Source organism: Pelophylax lessonae (assembly GCF_965119305.1).
Source record: "Pelophylax lessonae genome assembly, chromosome: 11".
Taxonomy (NCBI): Eukaryota; Metazoa; Chordata; class Amphibia; order Anura; family Ranidae; genus Pelophylax; species Pelophylax lessonae.
In genome coordinates this window covers 147,472,735-147,488,749 of record NC_138778.1, presented here as the reverse complement: position 1 = coordinate 147,488,749, position 16,015 = coordinate 147,472,735, and the positions used below count along the sequence as shown (strand labels likewise).

At 42.1% G+C, this 16,015-nt stretch overlaps 1 protein-coding gene across 4 annotated transcripts in view; it reads right to left on the bottom strand.

Moving 5' to 3' along the window:
- Nucleotides 1-16,015, bottom strand: part of CACNB1 (calcium voltage-gated channel auxiliary subunit beta 1) — a 211,189-nt gene that overhangs the window by 93,436 nt on the left and 101,738 nt on the right. For all 4 annotated transcript variants that reach the window (XM_082271857.1, XM_082271859.1, XM_082271860.1 and 1 more), the window contains one exon: nucleotides 14,333-14,455. In XM_082271857.1, the coding sequence (XP_082127983.1) occupies nucleotides 14,333-14,455 (123 nt within the window). The remainder of the gene's footprint in view (nucleotides 1-14,332; nucleotides 14,456-16,015) is intronic.

Here is a 16,015-nt window from a genome sequence, read left to right as displayed (position 1 = left end):
ATTTTCGTCAACCACCCGACGCCATCAGTATCTGCTAACAGACCCGGACGACGCGCTGTTGACGTTGCCAATCCAGAACGCCTGACAGGCTGTCATTTTGTGGACTTTGTACCGCCCACCCCAAGAAAGTTAGCGCCTACCAGGATGTGCGTCGTTTGCTGTTCTAAGAAGGATGGCAATGGAAGAAAAGTCAGAAAGGAAACAAGGTACTATTGTCCTGATTGCAACGTCAGACTTTGTCTAGTTCCATGCTTCAAACTGTTTCACACTCAGGATGTGTATTGAATTTCTTTGACAAATTTCATTATTTTTCATTGCATTATTGAATAAAAGTATATTATTGATTAGATTATAATTCATGTGTTTGTGTTTCAAATTTATCACATCTGGGATGTCTACTAGACTCTTGTTTTGGTCAGGTTTAAGTCAGTAATTACTAAGAATTGTAGGCCTTTAATACATAACGCCAAATTTCCATGCAAAAAAATTGTACCGCCAGGGAGGTTAACTGACAATTGCATGGTCATGCAACGCTTTCCTTTTTTCCCCACAAATAGAGCTTTTTTTTTTTGGTGGTATTTGATCACCTCTGCAATTATTCATTTTTTGTGCTATAAACAAAAAAAAAGAAAATTCTGAAAAAAAAAAAAAATATATATATATTTTTTTTACTTTCTTTAGAACATTCCCAATAATAAAAAAATATCAAAATCAAAATGTTTCATCCTTTTAGGCCAATATGTATTCTGCTACATATTTTTGGTAAAAAAAAAAATCCCAATAAGTGTATATTAATTGGTTTGTGCAAAAGTTATCGCCTCTAAAAACTAGGGGATAGATTTCTGTCATTTTTCTTTTTTACTAGTAATGGCGGTGATCTGCGATTTTTTGCAGGACTGCAACATTGCGGCGGACAGATCGGACCCCTAACTGACATTTTTGACACTTTTGGGGGGGACCAGTGACATTACAACAGTAATCAGTGCTAAAAATATGCACTGTTACTGTAATAATGACACTGGCAGGGAAGGGGTTAACACCAGGGGCGATCAAAGGTTTAAATGTGTCCCTAGGGGGTGCTTTCTAACCCTGGGGGGATGGGCTTGCTGCATGAATACAGAGACTTGTGTTCCTAAATAAGCGGAACACAGGATCCCTGTGTTCATTACTGACAGAACAGCGGTCTGCTGTGTTTACAATGGCAGACCGCTGTTATATCTCCACGGGGAGCGATTGCGGGTGCCCGGCGGTAATCGCAGCCGCCGGACTCGCTAATCAGCTTCCCCTGTGGCGAATTGGCGCGCACACGCCCCCCCCCCCCGCAAAGCGACGTACAGGAACATCGTTTTGCGGAACAGAGCTGACCTGCCGCCGTGAAATTACAGCGGCTGGTCAGCAAGTGGTTAATCTCAGTATAAATACAGCTGTTCTGTGAAGCCCTCAGAGGTTTGTTAGGGAACCTTAGTGAACAAACAGCATTATGAAGGCCGAGGAACACACCAGACAGGTCAGGGATAAAGTTATGGAGAAGTTTAAAGCAGAGTTAGGTTATAAAAAAGAAGAAAAAAAAATATCCCAAGATGTGAACATCTCACGGAGCACTGTTCAATTCATCATCCGAAAATGGAAAGAGTTTGGCACAACTGCAAACCTACCAAGACATGGCCGTCCACCTAAACTGACCGGCCGGGCAAGGAGAGCGATAATCAGAGAAGCAGCCAAGAGGCCCATGGTAACTCTGGAGGAGCTGCAGAGATCCACAGCTCAGGTGGGAGAATCTGTCCACAGGACAACTATTAGTTGTGCGCTCCACAAATCTGCCCTTTATGGAAGAGTGGCAAGAAGAAAGACATTGGTGAAAGAAAGACATAAGAAGTCCCCTTTGCAGTTTGTGAGAAGCCATGTGGGGGACACAGCAAACATGTGGAAGAAGGTGCTCTGTCAGATGAGACCAAAATTTAATCTTTTTGGTCTAAAATCATAACCATGTGTTATGTAAGGCAGACAACTAACACTGCAAATCCGCCTGAACACACCACCCCTACCGTGAAACATGGCGGTGGCAGCATCATGTTGTGGGGATGCTTTTCTGGACAGGGAAGCTGGTCAGAGTTGATGGGAAGATGGATGGAGCCAAATACAGGGCAATCTTAGAAGAAAACTTGTTAGAGTGCAAAAGACTTGGAACTGGGGCGGAGGTTCACCTTCCAGCAGGAAAACAACCCTAAACATACAGCCAGAGCTACAATGGAATGGTTTATATCAAAGCATATTCATGTGTTTGAATGGCTCAGTCACAGTCCAGACCTAAATCCAATTGAGAATCTGCGGCAAAACTTGGAAATTGCTGTTCACAGACGCTCTCCGTCCAATCAGACAGAGCCTGAGCTATTTTACAAAGAATGGACAAAAATGTCCCTCTCTAGATGTGCAAAGCTGGTAGAGACATCCCCAAAAAGACTTGCAGCTGTAATTGCAGTGAAAGGCGGTTCTACAAAGTATTGACTCAGGGGGGTGAATACAAATGCACACCACACTTTTCACATATTTATTTGTAAAAAATGTTGAAAACCGTTTATCATTTTCCATCCACTTCACAATTATTTGCCACTTTGTGTCGGTCTATCACATAAAATCCCAATAAAATACATTTACATTTTTGGTTGTAACATGAAATGTGGAAAATTTCAGGGGGTATAAATACTTTTTCAAGGCACTGTATATAAAACATTAAAAATATTTGCCTATACTATTTAAAATCAAGTAATACACTGCCTTACCCTGCTCTGCTCATGCTCAGTTGCGATCTCTTTTTCAGCACCGTGCCTAAAATTTAGAGTCACTAGAGGCCGATCCGATGACTATTTACTGCTGCTGAGGGGCTTTGGCCTTCAGCTAAATGGCAGCCTCCATCAAGAAGAAACAGGAGCAATGCTGGAGGCCATTTACAGCACACACTAATTTTGGTAGCATAATTATTAATGTGGAATATATGTTCCTTACTAAAGAACATTTTGTAGAGTTGTCCCCAGAATAGGAATAGAGGGGGACATCTTTCAATGGGGACACTAGTTCTGGTGACAAGCAAGGATTCCCTCACTTCTTGCTTCAGCCATGAGACAGTGAAGAGAAATCTTAGCAATGACACCGAGTTGGCAAAAAAAAAACATCCAGGGTTTACAACCCTCCCTTATTATCTAAAATTCTATCATGAATGCTGCTGCCAGGCTTATCCACCTTACTAGCCACTCAGTGTCTGCCTCCCCTCTCTGCCAATCCCTACACTGGCTCCCGATCCCCAATCAAATTAAAATCAAAACACTAACTACAACATACAAAGCCATTCACAACTGTGCCCGGAGCTACATTACCAATCTTGTCTCCAAATATCACCCAAACCGTCCTCTCCGCTCTTCTCAAGACCACCTACTCTCAAGTTTCCTTGTCTCCTCCTCTCATTCGCGTCTCCAGGATTTCTCCAGAGCCTCTCCCATCCTCTGGAACACCCTACCTCAACCTGTCAGGCTTTCTCCTACTCTAGCTGCTTTCAGGCGATCCCTGAAAATTCAGCTCTTCAGGGAAGCCTATCACACCTCCAACTAATCTTTGACCTCTTCCATCAGCTCATTCCCCACAGTTACAACCTTTTGTACCACCTGCCCCACCCTATTAGATTGTAAGCTCCTCTGAGCAGGGCCTTCTTAATCCTCTTGTATTATATTGTATTGTAACTGTATCGTCTCCCTTTTATATTGTAAAGCGCAGCGTAAACTGTTGGCGCTATATAAATCCTGAATAATTAAAAAAAATATTACAATTAACCACTTGCCGACTGGTCACGTTGACCGTACTGCGGCAAAGTGGTTCGTTATCGTCCAGCAACGTAGTACTACGTCGCTGGACTCCTCCCCCTGTAGGCGGCGCTCGCGCGCCGCCGGAGGGGCACTCCCGCTGTTTTCATTCACAGCGGGAGTCGGGCCAGGGGAGGAGCGGCGGCGATCGCCGCTGCTCTGCCCCGATGGTCGGAGAATCTAGTTTGGAGATCCGCCCGCTTGTGTAAACAGAGCGGGCGGATCTCCTAAGTGACAAACAGTGACAGATTGCAGGGTTCAGCATAGCTGAACATGCGATCTGTCCCTGTGTCACTCAGTCACCTCCCCCACACACGTCAGTAAGCACCAGGCATACATTAACCCCTCCCTCTCCAATAAAATTAACCCCTTCCCTGCCAGTGTCATTTTTACAGTAACAGTGCATATTTTTAGCACTGATTACTGTAGTAATGTCACTGGTACCCCCAAAAGTGTCAAAAATGTCAGTCAAGGGTCCGATCTGTCTGCCGCAATGTCGCAGTCCTGCAAAAAAAAAAAAAAAAAAATCGCAGATCGCCGCCATTACGCGTTAAAAAAAAAAAAACACCAAAAATGACAGAAATCTTTCCCTTAGTTAGTAAACACAAAAACTTTTGCGCAAACCAATCAAAATACGCTTATTGTGATTTTTTTTACCAAACATAGGTAGCAGAAAACAAATTGGCCTAAAATTTTAAAAAATTATGAATTTTACATTTTTTGGGGGGAATTTCATATAAAAAAAAAATGTTAAAAATATTGTTATTTTTTCAAAATAAACGCTCTTTTTTTGTTTATAGCGCAAAAAGTAAAAAAATCGCACAGGTGATCAAATACCACCAAAAGAAAGCTCTGTTTGTGGGAAAAAAAGGACGTAAATTTTGTTTGGGTACGATGTTGCACGACTGCACAATTGTCCGTTAAAGTCACACAGTGCCGAATCGCAAAAAGTGGCCTGGACGCAAGACAGCAAAATCCTCCAGTGGTAAAGTGGTTAAAAAAATTAATTCTAACTCTCTTACTACTTTCTTCTACGTCTCTACTCTCATTATTTCCCTTTTTATTATTATTATTATTCAGGATTTATATAGTGCCAGCAGTTTACGCTGCACTTTACAATACAGTATAAAAGGGAGACAATACAGTTACAATACAATAAAATAAAAGGATTAAGAGGGCCCTGCTCAGAAGAGCTTGCAATCTAATGAGGTGGGGCAGGTGTTACAAGAGGATGTAACAGTAGGGAATGACCTGATGGAAGATTAGTTGGCGGTGTGATAGGCTTCCCTGAAGAGATGAGTTTTCAGGGATCGCCTGAAAGCAGCTAGAGTAGGAGATAGCCGTACAGGTTGAGGTAGAGCGTTCCAGAGGATGGGAGAGGCTCTGGAGAAATCCTGGAGACGAGCATGAGAGGAGGAGACAAGGGAGCTTGAGAGTAGGAGGTCTTGAGAGGAGCGGGGAGGACGGTTTGGGTGATATTTGGAGACAAGATTGGTGATGTAGCTCGGGGCAGAGTTGTGAATGGCTTTGTATGTTATGGTTAGTATTTTGAATTTAATTCGCTGGGCAATCGGGAGCCAGTGTAGGGATTGGCAGAGAGGGGAGGCAGACGCTGAGCGGTTGGTAAGGTGGATAAGCCTGGCAGCAGCATTCATGATGGACTGAAGAGGGGATAGCCTATGAAGTAGTAGGCCTATGAGAAGGGAGTTGCAATAGTCGAGGAAGGAAATAACAAGGGAGTGAATGAGTAGCTCGGTTTTTTATAACATATATTGTCTGTTTCACTGGTCAGAGCAGAATCTATTGATAATGCATAACAAACCCTGTACCCAAATCAAAAAGTCATCACCAATCCATCAGGCAATTGAGGCAAAACGTTAATGTGAAGTGTGCACCATTGTTATATAGGGGTTTATTTACTAAAACTGGAGCGTGCAAAATCAGGCTCACTTCTGCTTAGAAACCAATCAGCTTCTTCAATTAAGCATTGGCAATAAGACCTGGAAGTTGATTGGCTTCTATGCATAAGTGAGCCTGATTTTGCACATTCCAGCTTTAGTAAATACATAGTCACCGATATGGCTACCAAACGTTCTCCTCTATTTATATTCCCCCCCCCCCCCCTTATTTTTTTAACCTCTTCGTAAAGACTTCTCTATCTTGGAGTTAGCCAATGTGCTCTTGGTGGAGAGCACAAGGGATAATTTGGCCTTACATTACCATTGGGTGTAAATCCTTTACAAAGGGGGTATTATCTCCAATTTCCCCATTTTGGTCTTTAGTGGGATGCATTGGTTAGAATTTATAGGAGGAGGCATTCCTTTTTCCCCCCTAACTTTGTTCCATTGTGTCTCTTCTGGTATGACATTCATGATAAATGCCACTTATGGGGGAGATGTTATGATGCTGTTGTACATTACTTTGCATCATTATCTACTTGCCGACCGCCCACCGCAGTTGTACGGCGGCAGTCTGGCGCTCCCAGGTAAAGTGCCGTACATGTACGGCGCTAGCCTGGGAAGAGCTAGGGGGGTCCCACCCCGCTCGTCAGCTGGGGAGTCAGAGCATGTGATGGGCGGCTCCGATGGCCGCCGGCCACTCACGATCTCCTGCTGCAGTGAGAGAAGGACAGACGGCTGATGTAAACACAGCCGTCTGTCATTCTCACTAAAGTAATGACAGAGGCTATGCGATCCTGCTATGTAGGATCGCATGTCTCTGTGATTACATCACAAGCCACACCCCTTGACATTTAGAATCACGCCCCTAGGGACACACTTAACCCCTTGATCACCAGTAATGTTAACCCCTTCCCTGCCAGTGTCATTATTACAGTAACAATGCATATTCATAGCACTGATTACTGTAGTAATGTCACTGGTACTTCCAAAAGTGTTAAAAATGTCAGTCAGGGGTCCGATCTGTCCGCCGCAATGTCGCAGTCCTGCAAAGAAAAAAAAAAAACGCAGATCACCGCAGATTACTAGTTAAAAAAAAAAAAAATTACAAATCTTTCCGGTAGTTAGTTAACGCAATAACTTTTGCGCAAACCAATCAAAATACGCTTATAGCGATTTTTTTTTTACCAAAAATATGTAGCAGAAAGCAAATTGGCCTAAAATGTTAAAAAATAGATTGACATTTTTTTTTTTGGAGAATTTCATATAAAAAAAAAATTTGAAAAATATTGTTAATTTTTTCAAAATGGTCGCTTTTTTTTTTGTTTATAGCGCAAAAAAAAAAAAAAAAAAAAAAAAAAAAAAAAAAAAAAAAAAAAAAAAAATCGCACAGGTGATCAAATACTACCAAAAGAAAGCTCTGTTTGTGGGGAAAAAAGGACGTCAATTTCATTTGGGTACAGCGTCGCACGACCACGCAATTGTCCGTTAAAGTCACGCAGTGCTGAATCGCAAAATAGGCCCTGGTCATTGCAGCCAAATCTTCTGGGGCTAAAGTGGTTAAAGTGGAGTTCCATGCAAAAATGGAACTTCCGCTCATTTGCTTCCTCCCCCCCCTCCGGGTGCCACATTTGGCACCTTTCAGGGGGGAGGGGGGGGAACGGGTACGCTGTCCCTCGGAAGTTTGGCCACCTCCTCCTTCCCCCGCTGCCAAGCCAATCCAAACGCGCAGAGCGCTTCGCGCATGCGCAGAAGGGACCCACCCGTGAAGTTGCCAGGCTTTACTGCCGGGTTCCCATATACCGGCAATGGCGGCGGCAGCACCTGACAGTCGATGGAAACATCGGCTGCAGTGCCGACATCGCTGGACTCCAGGACAGGTAAGTGTTGTAATATTAAAAGTCAGCAGCTACAGTATGTGTGGCGGCTGACTTTTAATTTTTGGAGCGGGAGGCAGAACTCCGCTTTAACGACATCCTAAACAACAAGTGACAGTTATAAGGCGATTCTTGCATATTGTTAATCCAATCTAAGGGCGTGGCTGTGGGAAGGATTCTTTGGTTAAATTCTTCCATGTATCTGTGTATTTTATGTTATACAGATTATTTATGATTTGTGCAAACGTTTTTACTTACTTGCTGTATACTGTATACATATGGTTTTAATAATTACAGTAACAAATGGGGGACAAATGTTCCTTATATAGCATACAGTTTCCCATATAGATGCCATGGTGTCTATATTTGAAATACACCATGTACCCCATATAATGGCACCCCTGAATTTCTGTCTGATAATTTACCACTTCACCCCGAATATTGTTGCAATTACAAGTCTTTAGACATTCTCGTGTTTATTTCTTTTGTTTGTATAGGTAACACACAAATAAGTGGAGAAACAAAAAGCCAAATCTGACACATTCCACACAAAGCTCCAAAAAATGGACTGGACAAAATTTCTGGCACCTTCAATTTAATATTTGGTAGCACCACCTTGGAAGAAATAGCTGAAATCAATCGCTTCCTGTAACCATCAATTCGTCTCTTACACCTCTCCACTGGAATTTTGGACTACTTTTTTTCCCCAACTGCTCCAGGTCTCTCAGATTAAAATGGTTAATTTTTCCAACTGCTGTTTTGAGATCTCTCCACAGATGCTCTATGGGATTTAGATCTGGACTCATTGCCGGCCAGTTCAGTACTCTCCAGCACTTTGTCCTAAAACATTGCTGGATGCTTTTTGGAGTGTGCTTTGGGTCATTCTCCTGCTATAAGACCAATGACCTCTGACAGAGACCCAACTTTTTATGACACTGGGCCCTACATTGTCTATGGTAGTCTTCAGATTTCATAATGCCATGCATACAGTAAAGACATCCAGCCAGGGCCGTCTTTAATACTGATTGGACCCTGGGCAAAAATTTTCTTTGGCCCTCTCATAACAATGATTGGGCCCAGGGCAGCTGCCCCTTTTGCCCTGTGTTAAAGACGGCCCTGCATCCAGTGCGTGAAGCAACAAAGCAACCCCAAAACATCAGTGAACCTCCACCATGTTTGACTGTAGGGACTGTATTCTTTTCTTAAAAGGCCTCATTTTTTTCTGAAAACAGTAGAATGATGGGCTTTACCAAAAAGTTGTAACTTTGTTTCAGTTCTTTACAGCACATTCTCCCAAAAGAATTTTGGCTTCCTCAGGTTAGTTTTTGCAAACTCTTTGATCATTTTTTCTCTTTGATCCACATCCAGGGAGATTATCTACAGTGCAACGGGCTGTAAACTTCCTGACAATGTTATGCATAGTGGACACAGGAACATTAGGATGCCTGGAGAAGGACTTGTAACCTTCAGATTATCCATGCTTTTCCACAATTTTTGTTCTCAAATTCTCAGACAGTTCTTTGCTGCTTTTTCCTCTTCTCAATGCTCCGTGTGGCACAAAACAGAAATGTTGAGTCAATTTTTTACCATTTTAACTGGTTGTCGGTGTGATTTCTATATTGTCAGCACCTGATAATTGATACAGGTGAGTTTAATTACAAATTACAGGAGCATCACAACTTGGAACGCATTTATTTCTTACAATTAGAAGGTGCCAATAATTTTGTCCAGTTCATTTTTGCAGTCTTGCATGGAATGTGTCAGATTTGTCTTTTTGTTCCTCCACGTTTTTGTGTCATATCCATACAAACAAAAGAAATAAACATGAGAATGCCGAAATATTTGTAATTGCAATAATTTTCTGGGCGAAGTGGTGCATTATCTGCAAGAAATGCTGGTGTGCCAATATTTTTGGTCATGACTGTATATCACTATATGGACTTTCTTTATCCATTTGCCAACAGCCGCCCGACTATATACGGCAGCGGTCAACCCCTCCCAGGCAAAGTGATGTACCGATACGTCACTAGCCTGGGAGCGAATAGGGGGCGAGCACGTGCCGCCGGAGGCACGCTCCCGCCCCCGCTCGTACCCGACGAAGCCGGTGCGTGTGACCGGTGGACCCGATGTCCGCCGGTCACTCGCGATCGTTGGGTAAAGAGGGAGAAAGGCAGGCGGCTAATGTAAACAAAGCCATCTGTCACTCTCCCCTGTGTAAAAGCACAGATCACTCGGTCCTGCTATGTAGGACTGTTGATCTGTGCTTTTACACACACAGCAACAGCCAATCACAGTTAGAAACACACCCCTAGGGACACACTTAACCCCTCCCTCTCCAATAAAGTTAACCCCTTCCCTCCCAGTGTCATTTTTACAGTAACAGTGCATATGTATAGCACTGATTACTGCAGTAATGTCACTGGTACCCCCAAAAGTGTCAAAAATGTCAGTCAAGGGTCCGATCTGTCCATCGCAATGTCGCAGTCCCGCAAAAAAAAAAAAAATCGCAAATCGCCGCCATTACTCGTTAAAAAAAAAAAATGACAAAAATCTTTCCCTTAGTTGGTAAACGCAATAACTTTTGCGCAAACCAATCAAAATATGCTTATTGTGATTTTTTTTTTAACCAAACATAGGTAGCAGAAAACAAGTTGGTCAAAAATTTAAAAAAAATTTAGATTTTTACATTTTTTTGGGGGGGGAATTTCATATAAAAAAATGTGAAAAATATTGTTATTTTTGCAAAATTGTCGCTCTTTTTTTGTTTATAGCGCGTGATCAAAAAATGGCATGAGGTGATCAAATACCACCAAAAGAAAGCTCTGTTTGTGGGAAAAAAAGGACGTCAAATTTGTTTGGGTACAGCGTCGCACGACCGCGCAATTGTCTGTTAAAGTCACGCAGTGCCGAATCGCAAAATACCCCCTGGTCAGGAAGGGGGTAAAATCTTCCGGGGCTTAAGTGGTTATATTCACATTGCTTTCCTAACTGTCTTGCAGGGGGTCAATTATCAATTGAAATATCAATCCCACCACATACAGTATATTGCTGTACCCCACAATAAATGCCCCTCTTACTCCTAAAAACAGTAGGAACATTACCCATGAACTCCTCATTAACACTGTTAGGGCTCATTGAACATCGGATAACATTTCACCTAACCTCGTCCTTTGAGATGTTTGCTCAGAAACACATTTTCGTGTTCAACAGAATTTCTTAACTATTGAATTACCCAGATAATATTTTTATTTACATTTTTTCGGTCATTATGTTCTTTCCATGTTCCAAAACTTTTCTCGGCAATTGGTGAATTGTTTTGCTTATGTATTTCATATTCCATACACACTGGATCCCATATGCAACTCATTTGGAGCTACAATTCATAAATTAATGTATCTCTATGTATAAGGTTTGCTGGATTTATGAATCCCTTGTTATGGCTGTAGAGATGCATGCTTTCCAATGACGACATTTAGTGAGTGTTTCACTGGCAGAAGTCATTGTCTTGTAGCCCTTTTTATGCTTACCTATTTTTATCTATAGGTTTGTGCTTGGATGTAATGGAAATACCCGGTATGATTGTTGTTCTTGGAACAGTGCAGACAAATATTAAAAAAAAAAATTCATCAAGCTATGCTGGCTTATCGGAAAAGGTTTTTATTTCTGTCTGTGTCCATGCTGGGGAGATTAACCCTCTCTATGATGTAAAATGAAACAAAAAATTGTACAGTTTTCACCAGATCAGTCGTACGTTAACCACTTAAGCCCCAGGCCTGTTTTTCACACTCTGTGTTTACAAGTTAAAATCATTTTTATTTGCTAGAAAACGACTTAAAACCCCCAAACATTATATATTTTTTTTCAGAGACCCTAAAGAATAAAATGGAGATTATTGCAATATTTTTTATCACACCGTATTTGCGCAGCGGTCTTCCAAACTCAATTTTTTGGGAAAAAATTCACTTTTTTTAATTAAAAAATAAGAATCCAGTAAAGTTAGCCCAATTTTTTTCCATATTTTGAAAGATAATGTTACGCTGAGTAAATAGATACCCAACATGTCATGCTTCAAAATTGCGCACGCTCATGGAATGGCGACAAACTTTGGTACTTAAAAATCCCTATAGGCGACACTTTAAAAATTTCTACAGGTTACCAGTTTAGAGTTACAGAGGAGGTCTAAAGCTCAAATTATTGCTCTTGCTCTAACGATTGCGGCGATACCTCACATGTGTGTTGAACACCGTTTACATATGTGGGCGGGGTTTCCGTATGCGTTCGCTTCTGCACGCGAGCTAACGGGGACAGGCGCTTTAATTTTTTTTTTTTTTTTGGTTATTTTTCATTTTTACACCATTTAAAAAAAAAAATAAAATTTGATCATTTTTATTCTTATTACAAGGAATATAAACATAGGCATGACAGGACCTCTTTTTTGTGAGATCTGGGGTCAAAAAGTCTTCAGATCTCACAAGGACACTAAAAGATGAAAAAAAAAAAATAATAATAATAAAATGGAAAAAAAAAAAAAAATATAGGGCCTTTAAACCGATTGCTAGGCAACAACGTTTGCCATCGCTCCGGTCCTCCAAGACCATAGAGTCCTCACAGACAGAATGTCGAGTGAGGGCAAGCTTGCCCTCACTCGACATTCTGTCTGTGAGGATCCGGGACCGGGTCGTTTTCCCCGCTGCCGGCGGGTCCGGTAAGTGGGGAAAAGTACCGGGACGCGGCGGGAGGGGGGGCACCTCTTCCGCCCCCCCGGAAGGGTGATCCCACAGTGAATCTGCCAATGGGACCACCCTTATCTGAAAGCCGACCGCCCGCAGTTTAAAAAAATACCGGGGTTATGGCAGCTATCTGCTGTGCTAAGTAATTTGTATGGAATTTGTTAATGATAACAAGAAAAGCTGTAAAATAGATTGATTCCCCCTTCATCCAGCAGCAATATACCCACCCCCCCCCAGCAACAATAGATTCCCCCAGCAACAGTTGACCCCTGCAACAAAATATCACTCCACCAACAATAGACCCCAGGCAGCAACAACAGATCTCCCAAAAGCCAGCATCAATAAACTCTCCAGCTGTTAGGTGGTAGATCCCTTCCAGCAACAATTGATCCCCCCCTAGCAACAACAGATCCCCAACCAGCAAAAATAGATCTCCCCAGCAACAGACAATAAATTCCCCAGCATCCAGCATCAGTAGACCCTACAGCACACCCTTTGCCATTACATACATTCAGTGCTGGAGGTGTCAGAACTGCGTTCCCCCACGTTCCTGCTGAAAAAAAAGCCCTGATTATGGAAAATATTTATTGTAAGGATAAGGGATTACTTTCACTGGAACAGGAGGTAAGGGTAAATATATTCCAATGGAGACTTTGAACTATGGTGATGGGTAATTTGTAGGGATTCACTCTTTCCTTCTGTCATGTCCCAAGAAGTGAGGAAAAATCTCCCCAATATGATATAGGCGTAAAAAATAACAAAGGTTGTAACCATTCCTTACTTGATCCAAAACAAAAAAAAAGTAATATATATTGTGAGAGGATTAGCTCGGTGGTGGGTGTGGATGACCCCTTGGGGGGGGTTCGTTACACAGGGAGATAGCCGAGAAGTGGTTGCAAACAACAGTGTATGGTTTTATTCTTGCAATTTTCTTCACACAAGTGCAAGCCTCAAAAACAGCATAATTCAAAATAAACATAAAATAAAATAAACCCTGGCCACTGTGGGCTACCTTCTCACATACAGGAACCTACCTAGGGAGTCTGTCCCCAACCTACTGTTGGGCAAACTTTGCTGATCCTACAGCAGACACTCAATAGTCCATTTATTTTCTCTTCACACAGAAAATGTCTCTTTTCTCTTCACATAGAAAACATCCATTGGTTTTTCTCTTCACATAGAAAACAATCCAAGACCTCACCTTGAGAAGTCTTCAGTCTTTTTATTTTCTCCTCACACAGAAAATGTCCATTGGTTTCTCTTCACATAGAAACAATCCATGACCTCACCTTGAGAAGTCTTCACTCTTTTTCCCCTCCTCAGTGCACATCACAGCTTCAGGAGGCATTCCTCTCCTATACTCACACAGCTTCAGGAGGCATTCCTCTCCTATACTCACACAGCTTCAGGAGGCATTCCTCTCCTATACTCACACAGCTTCAGGAGGCATTCCTCTCCTATACTCACACAGCTTCAGGAGGCATTCCTCTCCTATACTCACACAGCTTCAGGAGGCATTCCTCTCCTATACTCACACAGCTTCAGGAGGCACCCATCTGACTGTCCTCCTCTACTCACACAGCGTCAGGAGGCAGCAATCAATAGACTTCCTCTGGACAAATTATAGAGGCCTTAATTTCCTCATTCTGAATAGCTGAAGGTTTTTCAACTTCCTTAAAACTTCCTGCTGGCTACCTCTGCAGCCGACACCCTATAGTAATTGGTGAATTGTCTAAACCAAGCAGACATGTATCTCCTGTCTGTGACAACATCCACAGATTTACCTGACTTCCTGTCACAATATATATATATATATATATATATATATATATATATATATATATATATATATATATATATATATACATACATATATACACACACACACACACACATATATATTACACATTTATAGCAAAAATACATATCTTATAATAAGATTACAATATTATTATCCATATCATATATTACATTACCTCCTTGATGTGAAGGAAGTCTTTGGGATCAAAGTTGATGGACATTCCCTGTACAGGAGTGTCATCCCCAGCAGCCGGGATGTATCCCACATTCGTCCGGACAGCAAAAGCGACAGGCTTGGTCTGTAGAGAAGCATACGTTACATGTCTTTGTGAGAGAACGCCATTAAGGATAAAACTACCAATAAGCCCCCGACAGGTTAAATCGCAGCCTATTGCTGGCAATGGCACTGTCCAAAACCAAAAGTAGTTCCTGCAATACTTTTGGCAAGTATGGGGGCGACTTCAATAGATATCTGTGCATGAACCCATGTTCCAAGTTGCCCCCGAAGTCAGACTGAAATGCGGCTTTAAAATTGTGCGAGTTCAGATGAAGTCGCACGATTTCAAAGCCGCGTTCAATGTGAATGAGGGATAAACCAACTACTCTAATGGTCAGGGGTACACAGATTCTTCTTTTCAGTTATGAGATGGAGAGGTGGCTGGGCTGAACGTTGTAAACTAGTGCCTATGAAGTGGGTACAGGTTTCCAGTCATTGAAGGAGGACAGTCACTGCTTAACTGGGAGAAGCACAGAAATTGCTCTTTATTCTACAGTATATCAGTAGTCAGACATCAATGGAAAAGGTACAGATTCATTTTCTGTATTCTGCAAAATCTGGTTGATCCTCCTGCTCTCTATCGCCACCTTCTGTCCATGTCCCTAACCCAGCAAGGGATTTTACAGCTGTGGTGTGCATCCTCAGTTTCTATGCCAAGCATTTCCTCCCTATCACATATGAGCAGCCCATGTGACTAGAGAGTCACACCTGTGGGTGTATACACAGTGGTAACTGACAGCCCACTCCCTCCCATCTCCTCCATGCCCACTAACCAGCTAAACACAATGGGGGTGGGATATTACATGTAGATTAATGAAGGCTTCACCTCCATATTATTCTAAGACACAGACTGGAGGGGCAGGACACAGCATGTGACTGGCAACCACACCATGTTATTGCCAAAAAAAACAATACAGATTTGATTAAAAATATATATTTGTATGACAATTTAAACAGTTTAAAACAGTTTAATTGATATTAAATTATTTTTACCCTGTATTTCAAAGGCTGTTTTTTTTTTTTTTTAGTTTTGAACATATGACCAGCAGCAGAGGACAAGACGCTCCTCCTGCTTATGTTTCCTGCAGATCTGGGTCATGTGACTAGGAAAAAGGAACTTAGATGGGATTTTTTCAATTATAATAATTACAGTGCCATCATCCATATAGAGAAATAGAAGGGACAATGTACAATAAACACTGTGTGTTTAGCCATTGGCTCCTGCTGCTGTCAATCAAATTCAGTGATGAGGGAACAGAGGGCAGGGCGGAGAAGCACTGTGTGTATTAATGGACACACACGGCATTGCTTGGGATAGAGCTCAGACCTGTGCCACCATAGGAAGCACAGCATACTAATATTTTAAATGGCCACTTAAAGTGTTTGTTACCCTGTGAAAAAAAAAAAAAGGAGGATCCTGTTCCATTAAAGCATGTCATACAGCACAGTGCTTGTGCTGTGAAATTTGGCCCCCCTGTATCACCTGAAATACCTGACTGATCCTGCCTGGCTATACCCCCCCCCTTGTAAACTGACCACGGTTTATCATGGCTGCTGGGCCCTAAAACCGTGGTCAGTTTAC